General features: G+C 40.0%; 1 protein-coding gene across 1 annotated transcript in view; it reads left to right on the forward strand.

Annotated features, from left to right (window-relative positions):
• PITPNC1 (phosphatidylinositol transfer protein cytoplasmic 1) overlaps positions 1–12,326 on the forward strand; it is a 147,339-nt gene that overhangs the window by 64,622 nt on the left and 70,391 nt on the right. Inside the window, exons 3-4 of the mRNA XM_067547332.1 lie at positions 4,374–4,462; positions 4,942–4,949. Of these exons, the coding sequence (XP_067403433.1) occupies positions 4,374–4,462; positions 4,942–4,949 (97 nt within the window). The remainder of the gene's footprint in view (positions 1–4,373; positions 4,463–4,941; positions 4,950–12,326) is intronic.

The raw sequence follows: 12,326 nt of genomic DNA on the forward strand, positions 1-12,326 counted from the left end.
GCACTAGAGGCAGCCAAATCCAAAGGACCCAATCCAACATTCCATTGAAATCAATGGATGTTTTGCCATTGACTTTAGTGGAAGTTTGGTCAGGACTAAAACGAGGCATTCATAATAGCACTGATAATGTGTCACACTTAATTTTCCATTGTATATAAAGCACACTGTGGAGAAGGCCAAGCCTTTGGCAAAGGAAGTAGTTCGTATCATATTGATGTATTCCAGATATCAGAACAAATGGAAAGTACACTGACATTTAGAATCACGTAACCCAGTTCCCTGGGCCAACAACAAAGGCCATGTTTTCTTCCAAGTGTATTTCAGAGAGATGTTGTGCCACCACTTCTGAAATGAGATTTAGATGAAGTGGCTGTTGGTTGAGAATTTATTTGTAAGATACTTCTGCGATGGTCAAATTGTAGAAGAAAAACAGGTAAAAGTCCTGATTTTCCAGTCCTTCCTCCTGCTGGGGGCAATGGGAGTTTTGCTTGAGCAAGGAATCTAGTTCAAACCATGACTGGATGCTTTTAAACACCTTGTTCTGATACATAAATACCCTGATTCTATATCAGACTAGGGTTCACTCAAGATCAGAGCTGTAGAGCTCCATTAAAAAAAAATACAGACCCTTCCTTAATTTCATTCTCTGAAGAACCCAGACTCTCCTCAGAGGTCTAGTGGCAAAGTCAAAACAAATACAGTGAAGATTTTGTAGGGAAATTATAAAACCTAATCAAAGGGCCTCTCTCTCGAGTTTCTTCCTCTCTGATATTCCTGCTGGGGTTCCAGATGCTTTCCAAAGATTTGGCAGTCGAATTCAAACAGATTTCTTTATGTTTCCGGGAGAGACTGGTAGCAACTCCATCCACAGTCCCTCCTCTTCTGGGTAAGGAGGCTGGCTGTAGCATGCCCCCTTTCCCAGCAGGATCTGTTGGGGACACCTATAAATCCTAGCAATCCAGAGGCTACACTTCCTAGGATTTCTTTTGGCTGACAGAGAGAATGATAGGGAAAGCATCTTGCTCCTCCAAGCTCTGTCCCATGCTTTAGACAAAGTTAGCAGCCTTGTATCTCCCAGGACCACTTCCTCTGTGTAGCTGGCTCCTTGGTTTCCTGAGTATATTTACAAAAAAAAGAAAAAAACCAACACAACGCTTGAACTGGAACGAGATAGCATGACCCCGGAGACATCTCTCCTGGGCTAAAAAACAGTATACCCTGTTACAGACTCCCACTGCTGGGTCTGAGTAAAAGGGACAATTCTTTATGGGAAAATCTTATAGCTGCTGAAGGGCCCTGATGCAGTGTAATCAGTATGGTTCTAGTGTGTGGAGGTTGGGGGAAAGGAGGTGATTTGGGAAGGGAACACTACACAGGTATCCATAAGTCTCAATGCTGTGAAGCCCACTTCGGCCCACATAGCCAGGTTTAATAGTGTGGGACTAGTCGGTCTGCCTCCATGCAAGTCCAACAGCCATTCCACCAATCCTGCAAGAGCAGGAACATCAGAGCTGAGAGAGCTAGGGCATTGTCAAGGCTGCAGTAGAAACAGCTCAGTTAGTGCCTTGTGGGGGGGATCCCTTCTCCACCATCAACCCATGCACTGAGTGGTGATTTAAGCATGGTGCAGGGAGTGGGAAGATTTAGCCCTTAGTATGTCGAGACCTTTGGCAAAGAGCTGTACTTGGAGCTCTTTGCATTTCTTCAGGAAACAGTATGTTCTGGTCCTATCATCATCTACTGCGGATACAGCTATGGGAACAATAGTACTACAGTCAGCTATCGCTTCTGTGTCCTCACACCTACCCCCTGTCTGACTACTGCTTGGTAATCTCCCTTGTGTGGAATACACATAGGGACCATCACTTGAAGAAGAAATGAAGCCTACTTACCTGTAACTAGAGGTTCTTCAAGATGTGTGGTTCCTATCTGTATTCCACTATCTGCCCTCCATCCCTTCTACTGCAGATTGTTTGGACTGCAGTAAGAATGGGAAACTGGAGAGTCATCATCCTGCACCACCTTTTATGCTCTCGGTTTGGAGCACATGGAGAGCTAGGGTGCATGTGCGGGCCAATGGATACTGCTTGCAAAAAATTACGGACTCAGGCACATGGTGAGCATGCATATCCCATGTGTGTAGTACAGATAGGGATCACACATCTTGAAGAACCTCACATTACAAGTAAGTAGCCTCCATTTTTCTTATTTCTTTCATTCTGAAACAACAGTCTAGAAACCTACATTTTTGTCTGTTTTATACTGGATTTCAGCAGTAACAAAGGCTTGTCTTTGTGAAGCAACCACTAAAAAACAGATATTTAAAATGGGGGAATTTGAAGACCGGTGTCTGGTGTTGGATGCAGGTTTTAATTGGTGTACAGCCAGTAGGCTAACCCCATGATTTTGGAGGGGTGTTTTAATCTCCTTCAGTGACTACATTTAATTGAGAATTCAAAATTGCTTACTTGTCTGCTCCCAGCATGCTGGCTTCAGAAGCTGAAAGCTGCATCACCCCCTGTATTTGATGTATTAGATATCAGATACAGTGTAATTCAGCAGAAAGACTCTAGTAAAAAAGACAAGACAGAAAAAATTGTTGTGCAGGTTCTCACAGAACCACTGCTTAGGGCTTTGTTCACAAGAAAGGTTTAGGTAAGCAAAACCAAAAAACAAACCTTTAGACAATGTTATTGTGACGGTGAAAATCAATGCATTTAACCTCTGGTTTATGTGAAAACTTGTGTTTTTAGATGTGGTAACTTCTGTTTTTTGGCTTTCACACAAATGCAAAGATTTATATCGAGCAAAATCTTGATCAAACAGTCCTTAATTATCCAAAACCTTCTGTTTATCCTAGACACGTATCAGTGGTATTCAAAATTCCCTCAATTATCCAACTCACAAACAGATGAAATTAATTGATTTCCCCTTTACGTTTGGATAATTGAGTTCTGAAGCTACCTGCTGTGGTTCAGTTCAGACTCCATCTAAGATCTTTGTCATGCACCTGATCTGACCAAGACTACTTTAAATGGGACCCAGAAGAGTATTTCTATTTGTCACCTCCAAACTTCTGCCTCCCTCCTGGTGGCCAGTCCCTCATCATTGTCACCACCCAACTGTGGTAGCTGAAGCTGATGTCACAAGGGAACACCCGAGCAGCAAAAGCCTCCATCTAAAGCCAGGATTTGTCACCTCCATAATACCTGAGGATACTCTGTTCTCTGCAAACTAGAGACCCAATCTAAAAATTTACCACAGGGATAGTGCCTGCCAGAGATAGTGCCCAATCACCCTCTAATAATTATCATGGCAGTTATCTTTCTATCTGAGTATTCAAAAGCAATTCCCTGGCTGTAAGCTCTTTGGCGCAGGGATTATCTTTTTGTTCTGTGTTTGTACAGCACCTAGTGAGCTCCTAAGCATTACGATAATACAGATAATAACGAGTGAATGCTACACTAGCTTCTGCCTGGTTCAACCCCATAGAAGTCATCATTTCAACTGGTTTGTCACTGGGTCAGAGGTATTTTTGCATGATTGACCTTAACTTTGACAGTTTTTTTCTTGACCATAAGAAAATCATGTCTTCTCTCTCTTGTTATCTGAGGGTTTTCTTAGTCTACTAGGATTACAACCAGTGTATTGATAAATTACACCAGCCTGACAAACTGAACCCTGGGCTAGAACTCAAAGGTTCCTCCGTTTTAACTCTGGCTCTTTATCATTCTGGATCAGTTACGCCATTTACAAAATGGATATAATAATACATACCCACCAACGTCACAGGGGTTTTAGCAAGGGATAGTCAATTTGAATATAAAACTCTTTATAATTGCTACATAGTATTATTAGCACAAAGAAAATCCTGCCTCATAATCAGGATTTGGGGCTAATGGAGTACAAGAGAGTAGAGTATAGTAGAGAATATGGAGGAAGAAACTCCATTGGCAGAAGTAACAGAATCAGAATGAGTAGGCTCACTGTCCCTTGATAAGAGTTATCTCCTTGTGCTAAGAAAGTACACACTACATGTTATGACTTGTGCTGATTCCTCACATGACCACGTCTGTGAACCCACAAATCCACACTTTGAATGTTCTCCTTAGCTAGATAAGTGCAAAAGGAAGTTATTCTCCGCAAAAGAATGAATAAATGTGTGGCGGTGCCAAGACTAATGACTACAGTGAGATTTCAGTGCAGATTTAAAGGGACACATAACTTAAAGATATTACGGTGGGCCAGGACTTAGTTTTAGTAGGGCCTGCTTAATGCTCACTGAGCATTGTGAGCATGATTAGGAAGTATCTTACAATTCTCACAAGCTAATAAATATCTAATTTGGGATTTCTTTTCTTTTCTTTTTTCAGCAAACTACCCAGCTGGGCTAGAGCAGTTGTTCCCAAAATATTTTACATCACAGAGAAGGCTTGGAATTATTACCCCTATACAATCACAGGTAAGTACTCAAAGCAGAACTGAAAACATTAGAAGTTTACTTAGTGGATAGTTTTGCCTGTCCTTAAAGGCTGCATGTCACATACCTAGAGGCAAACATTAAAATATTTGAACAATTCCTGTTTAACCACCCTGTATTTTTATTTCCCATCATTAGCTATTACCAAGAAACATGGGTAACATGCAGAAACTATAGATAGGTAAAAACTGAAATATTATCCCATGCTACCTTCTCCCCACTAAGTTGCTTTGTTAGATCTTTAGATACTGTGTGTTAAATATCATGCTGACTTGCACCCCATGCTGTCCCATAGACTCCAGTGAGTTTGCCCAGTCAAGTGTAAGTCCGTACTTATTTGACCCAATGGTTTTGATTATTAATATACCTTTGCATTTAGTGAAAATAATTTGCATCATTATTTTATTCTACTTTTTTTTTCCTCTCTTGCCTTCTCTTACCAATGGACAAACTGGGACCAGAATACACAGTAAGTTTTCCTTACTCTTTATTTCTTTAAGTCAGAAAATAAGATCACTTTGTAAAATCCAGCAGCAGAATCCAAAGCTGGCTCCTTTACTGTCACACTAATGCTCCGCACATTTGATACTGGAACTTTATTTTATGTAATTGTTCAGCAACATTGAAACTAATTTGAAATGCTTTTATGGGGCTCTTATAAATTATTTAACTTATTTTGATAACTTTGTAATGACTGGTTATATTTCACTAGTCAGAAGCTATCACAGAAAAGAAGCTTCTATAACAAGGCAAGATTTTTAAAGTCCTGGTCCCTGCTTGGAGACAAGAGACAGATTTGATTTGATTTATTTTTAACCACTTATAAAGTGCTTCTCTCTGGATATGGGATCTGGGAAACTCCACAATCTGTAGACAAAATTAAAAAAAACTGGTCCCAGTATCCAGAAAAACCAGCCATTCCTTCAAACAGAGCTGAGCAAAAGAATAGGCACATAATGAAAAACCAATGGTTATAGAGATAATAGCCTGCATAGAAAAACCTTTATTTTGAGTCTTGGAGACAGTAACATGGGTGAATGTCCTCATGGAGGAAATTCCACAGGGTCATGTAACTGAGAAGGTCCTGCCCTATGTTAGATTGACCCTCAGAGCAAAGATCAAGGATAATCCATTTGTCACAGGATGACTGGCCCCTTTAAGAGTGAATGGGGTCCAGTGCACCTAGACTAATTACCTTCTGCCCAACAGGGAAGGGAAGGCAACTAGGCCTTATAAAAGGGGAAACAGCTGCAGGTTGTAAGGAGAGGCCTGTGGACAGTGCAAGGAGTAAGATGGCTCCTGCAGGGCTTTGGGTTAGTGGGGAGGCCTGTGGAGAAGGCCAAATTCCAAGCAAGAGGCGCTGGAGAGACCCTTAGGGAGGAGGAACTGGCACAAAAGAAAGGAACTTTAAAGAGAGGATGGACACTCAGGGAAGAGAGGCAGGGTCCAGATGAAACTGGGGTGGAGACTGTAGGTCTCAGTCTATTTTGAAAGACTGTGTGAAGGCTTAATAAATTGGACCCCAGAAGGAGGAATATTTTAAATATCAGGCCTGTGTGGCCTTTTTAAGGGAGTCTGACTTAAGGGGAAACTGAGGCAGGCTTCGGCAGAGCCATACTAGCCATTAGCAGTCACTACAATGCAGGCACGCCCTTTTACACCATTTCTTCTATATTGACAGTACAGCATTTAAAATGTTAATGCAACATTTTTATAACGAAAAAGAGATTCATGTGATGAAAGTGAAAGAGAAGAAATCAAGGGACAGTTGGGAGGAAGAACAGAGCTGAGAACATGCAAGAGGTAGTTAGGGTAGACAGGGGAAGTGTTAGTTAAAACTTAAGGGCAAAACTCTATTCACCAGATTACGCTGCAAATTTGTGATGCATGTTCTGCATTTGTGTCACATACAATATTCCTATGGGCATAAATGGGAGTCCATGCATGGAATGATGGAGAATTGACAATAGTGATCTGAGGGCAGATCCTTCATTGGTGTATAATGTCACAAGTCCATTAACTTCAGTAGGCCTCTGACAGTTTACACCAGCTGAGGATCATCTCCTTGCACTGCAGATTGGGGAGCAGAACTTTTCCCTAAACTGTGTAAGGAAGTTGACATATGCCATGAAATGTGGCATTGGCATCCATTACCTAAACTATGTTTTAAACTCTGAAAACTTTTCACTAACTGTTCACCTCTTAAAAGTAGATAATTTTAATAGTGGAGAAAACGACCGAGAGAACAGCTAATGGGGATGTGCATGTAATGGCTAAATTAAATGTGAGCTTTTGGATCAGTCTTTGCTACAGGTAAAGATAATTCCTTTTCCACGCAAAAATCTAAACTATATTCCTAATAGCAATTTACTAAGGAAAATGTTATGGGGCCAACTTGAGAAAACAACTGCAGTAAATCACCAAGATCTGTTTATAAATGAGCGACTACATCCGGGGAAGGATAACCCAAAGTAGAGATACTAATGGAAGGAGACTGTTGGGAGTGCTGAAAAAACCAAGGGGTGATAGCGACAGCAAATTATATATTAATCTGAAATGCAATGTTGTAAGGAACCCCAAAAAAGTAGCACAGTATATAAAAGCTAGGTATTATTATTAGTCAGATAGTGAATCTGAATCAGAGACATGATGGTCCATCCCTCTTTGTACAACTCTGATAAGAACCAGTTAGGACATGGATTTCAGTTCTGCAAACCTCCGTACAAGAGAGAAACTCGCCAATTGGAGACTTCAAAGAAGAGCAATAAAAAGTGATCAAGGGACTGGAGAGATTGATTTATGAAGAAAGAATGAAAAGAATTGAAAATGTAAAATTTGACTAAATGATAACTAAGAGAGGATATAACTGTCTATGGGGAGGAGGGAGTAATTGTTGAGGGAATATTGAGACAAAATTCAGAAAAGAACATTTCAGGCAAGTAGCAATAAAACTTCTTAATGAAACAACTACAAAGTGTGGCTTCCAAGAAAAGTGATGAAGGCCCCTTTGCTTCAGGCATTTAAATCTAGACTGAACAGAAAACAACCAACTGCACCAAAGGAAATAATCTGGTGTTAGCAGGGGATATGTCTCTAGCTTCTCTGATTCTCTGTATTCATCTAAGGCTTCTGTGAGAAATAAAGTGTGAAGTGCAGAGTTACTGCCAGAGATGTTTCCTTTCTGAAGATAGCAAATTTGCTATAAAAGGAGCCAAGGGAAATCATGGGCATTACACTAAGCCTCGCCTCATTTCCAGGGAAACTGCTTCTAAAGAGATGCCAACAATTGGATAAGTACAATAAATCCAATATAGAGTCAAACCCACATAGCTTCCAAACGGGAAATTATGTCTCTGTAGCCTGTTAAAGTTCCACTCTGAACGAAGAGGAATTGATAGCAGGTACCCTAAGAGCCTAATATTGAGGACTGATGTTAAATGTTTGTTAATGATTTGAAGAAGGAAATGGACAGTACAGCTACAAGATGGCAGAATAAATTCATGAGTCACAGGCTGTGTCTATGCAACAGTGGCACAGCTACAGTACCAGAGTGTAGTCACTTCCTACATCAACTAAAGGTTTTTTTTCCATCGTTGTGGTTAAGCCACCTCTCCAAGAGGCGGTAGCTAAGTTGATGGAAGAATTCTTCCATCCACCTAGTCATGCCTACACCAGGGGTTATGTCACCCTAACTACAGTGGTGTAAATTTTTTCTCAGCTCTGAGTAGACGTGGCTAGGTCAAAGTGTAAACCTGGCTTCAGTTTCTCAAGTAAGCTGATGGGCTCTGTACTTGTATACTCTGAAGAAAACTTAGTAGTCATTGGGAATATTTCCCTGAATATGGCCATCTAGAGCAGGAATTTTAAAAGCCAGTAGAAGGTTGGATGCATTAAAACAGGAATGGAAAACACAGAAAATATTATGAAGTTATGTTGACCAGTAGCTCCCCATCACCTAGGTTATTGTGTCCAATTTGATGGTCCACTGAAAGGTATATACCAACATTTTCATAATTAGGTGTCAAGAGTTAGGTACTAAAGTCATTTTTAGACACCTAGTTGAAAAGACACTGAGCACCCACAACATTCAAGTTTGAGAGTTTTGTACGGCAAAATATTAAATACTAAAGATGGTTCCAAACAACTGGGAAAATTTGTGTAAGCATATTAGGCCTTTGTCTGCCAGAATAAAAAATGCACAGAGATATAGAAGAGGTCTTTCTTTTCTAAATTTGTCCAGCTAGATCAAAAAGAACTAATTCTAAAAAGCAACCCCTCTCTCTCTCTAAGAAATGAAGTGAAAATGGATTTTGTACCTGTATAGGAATAAGGTTAGCCAACATGGAGCACAGAACAAATATGACCTGTTCAAAGTGAAAGCTGTGATTCTGGAGAACAAGATAGATGCTTCAAAATAAACAAATCACCAAATAAACCAGGTCACCAACATTGCATGACTCAGTCTTGGTCCAAACAAATCAGTCTCATGTTCAAAACATACTGAAAATCAGTCTAAAAAAGTTTACAGATACCCAGAGAGAGAGAAGGGGGGAAAACAGCAAAAAGCTAATGCAAGCAGAATTCAAGCAGACCTTCTGCTGGTTCACATGTGCAGTCCAATCACAAACTAAGGCCAATTTCAAATACTTCTGCAGTTAGTTTTCCCAGCCCTAGCAATACTTAAATACTGGGTCTGCAATTTTAAAAACAGCTGGATAAATTTTTGGCCACATCATAATCAAATTGGACCACTGGTAAAATATTTTTTACCACAGTTATATTTTTAAGTACGAAAGCTAAGATAATATGGGTCATTAAATAGCACATTTAAGTGGCATAAGCTGATTAACCTGCAAAGATCAGAGAAGAATTGTCTTCCACCTGCCATTGACTTCAATGAGAACATAATCTAAATGCAGAAGTGTATATGAAAAACAGTTATTGAAGAGAAAGCAGGAGACAATAATCCTGTTCATGTTCTATCGCAGTGACCCTGTTTTTCCTATAGCAAGTGATTCATGCAGAATGCACTAATTCAACTGATAAGTGTCAAGGAACCAGAGTGACAGTTGTTAAATGTTCCATTATTGACCTGCTGCTTTCTGACTAGTTTTAAGAACAGACTAGTTATGTGCTTCACTTAATCAGCTGCTAGTTTATCTATAGTATAAGTTATCAAGAAGTACAGTAATTACTTTGATAGACAGACAGTAGAGTTGAGCAAAGGAGCAGAATTTTGTTTCAGATAAAATTTCAAAGAATCTGCAGGGGAAGGGAGAATCTCTTGTTTTATCCCTTATCTGAATGCCACTGCTTGAATTTTGGCTACATTCTATCAGTATGCTTTTAATGGACATGCTAACAGGCTCTATTAGTCATGCAAGCAGCAGCTATCAGTTGAAGCATTGGGACCTAATACAAGTTAATGAGCAAACACTTTATTTCAGAATTCTCAAATACTTATCCCAGCTGGCAACTGCCAGACTCCCTCTGAATTTATGATGTGAAAATTCATTCGTGCTTGTCTGGTTAGAAGACCCCTAATGAACTAAGAGCTGAGCTTGCACAACCAAAACTCACTGTGAAATGAATGGCAATTGTGGGTGGGTGTGAACTACAGGCACAAGATCCAGGTTATCTAGTAACAATTCCATTGCTCTCATATGATGTAGGTTGGTGGGTTCTAAAATCTTAGGGAAAGTCAGGATTCTTCTGCTAAGCAACATTTTCCTGTGTTTTTAGAAAATGTTGCTGCGGCTGCTCCTTTTTCTCATTATCAGCCCTTCTGAATGTGAATCATGTCAAAGTCATATAGATCTAAAGCTGTTTTCCATCTTTAAGAGCTTAATCCTATCGAATCTTCCCCTTATAGGTTATATCAGGCTGCTTATGAGAATTCCTTTATTCTCCTACTCAGTTATTACAAATCAGTCAACATCCAGTATTCCCCAATTCAGGAAACACTGCCACTTTCTTCATATGCTCTGCCTCTTCTCACTTTTGGCCCTCCTTATTCAGCAAGCTACTGTTCCAGCATGAACAAGAAGAGCCTGAATCAATGAATGAACAGTCACCAATGTCAGGTTCAGAGTGGTTAGAGGCAGCTTATTCCTTCACTTTTTCAGCTCCTAAACTGCACGTGATATAAACAGACACTTTCCTACTGAATGTGGCTGTTTGTGCTGAGCTTCTCTTTGTAGTTTCCTGCTTCTTTTCTTCATGTCTCTGCTACTGTCTTCTCCCTGCCGTACTGTTCCCATCTTTGCCACTTTCCCCACCCTTATCTTGTCTTCCATACTCTACTCCTTATCCCTTTCTCTCCTTTGTCTCATCATACCAGCTGGGCCCTACCCTTCACATCTTTGCCTTTCTCCAGTTCACTTCTCTGACTTTTAGAAGTGTATCAGGACTAGCCAGGAAGTTTCCCTCTCTTCCAGTTTTGGGCGATCTACTGGGGAGAGATGTTTGATGACTGGAGGTTATATGAATTGTCCTCCTAACTCCAGGAAGGAAGAAGAACCTGACACCAATCCTAATACAGATTTAACCAAAGGACCCACACATAGCTTTTTTAGGATTGAGAAATAGCAGGAAAGTTGCAGCATTCATGACTTTACCAAGTCATCCATTTTCTAGTCCTCATGATCATAACTTCTCATAAAGTCACATACTTGTCATCCTGATTGATGCCAGCTTGTGCCGTAAGCGGTTGGTATAGAATGGTACGACTATGTGATCTCACTCCTGTGCTGTGCACAGGTATCCTAAGGGTAGGCAGTAATATGGGGACTAGTTATGAAAAAAGACTCTGAAAATTCCATGAGACTCTTTCTAGATGCTGTAAGAGGCAGAAGAAAACCTTGTCATGTGTATAACTTCTACCTGAGAGTCTGCATTTACAAACCATTATAGTCATAGAGCCAGAGACTCCCATTGACTTCCATGAAGCCCATACTGAGAACAGCTAGCTGCTTTAAAGAACAGAAACAAGTGGTTTCTTGATACACCAGGCTCAGCAATTGCACGGCAATATTTTTTTCCAAACTTAAAATTCCACTTGCTTCCTTTTCAAATTAATTGGGCTAAGTTTTATATACTGTTAAGACAAAATCTTTGCAATAAGGGTTCTTTTTAAAGAAAAAATCTATAATATTTTATATTTGGCATCCAAATTGTGCTTGGCGCTTAGCAGATATTCAGAAAGATAACAAGGCCTGTTGCATTTACAACCTAAGGCTCTGATCCTGCATGGATCACAGTGCAGGCCCAATGTGCAATAACGTCTCTGCTCTTTTTATAAATTAGTACACCAATAAAATAGTTGATTGCTTACGTATTATAGCCCATTTAAAGCCATAGCCAGAAAAAATATAAAACACTGTCAGTAATAAAGCACCCCCCTGTGCAGAGAGTAAAATGTTGAGTGCACAGACTATAAAGCACTGAGACGCAGCCAAAGGCTGAGAAGTAAAAGATCATGTATGAGACTAGGAAAAACTGGTACATATTTTATGTCTTATACTACATCTGCCTTTTAATAACCAACAATGTAGGAATACGCAATGGAAATTGTGTTTGCATATGCAAGGAGAATTTGTGTCCCACAATCATTAGCTTCCAACATCCAGTAGCTTTTTTAATCTTTTAATGAAATCTGTTTTCCACCCACCTAGACATTCTGGTGTAAAAATAATTCAGTGTGAGGCATGGGGATTTTAGCCCTTCAATTACCCTGTGAGTGGTAGCTTTCTTCTCCAAATCAAACATAGCTGTAACCCAGGGAGTTTGGGTGAAGTGACTAAGTTCACTGATAGGTAGGAGTTTCTCTTTCTCTAATGAAGTGTCT

Source organism: Emydura macquarii, unplaced genomic scaffold (genome assembly GCF_026122565.2).
Source record: "Emydura macquarii macquarii isolate MOO-44397 ecotype Brisbane River unplaced genomic scaffold, CSIRO-AGI_Emac_v2 contig_1230, whole genome shotgun sequence".
Taxonomy (NCBI): Eukaryota; Metazoa; Chordata; order Testudines; family Chelidae; genus Emydura; species Emydura macquarii.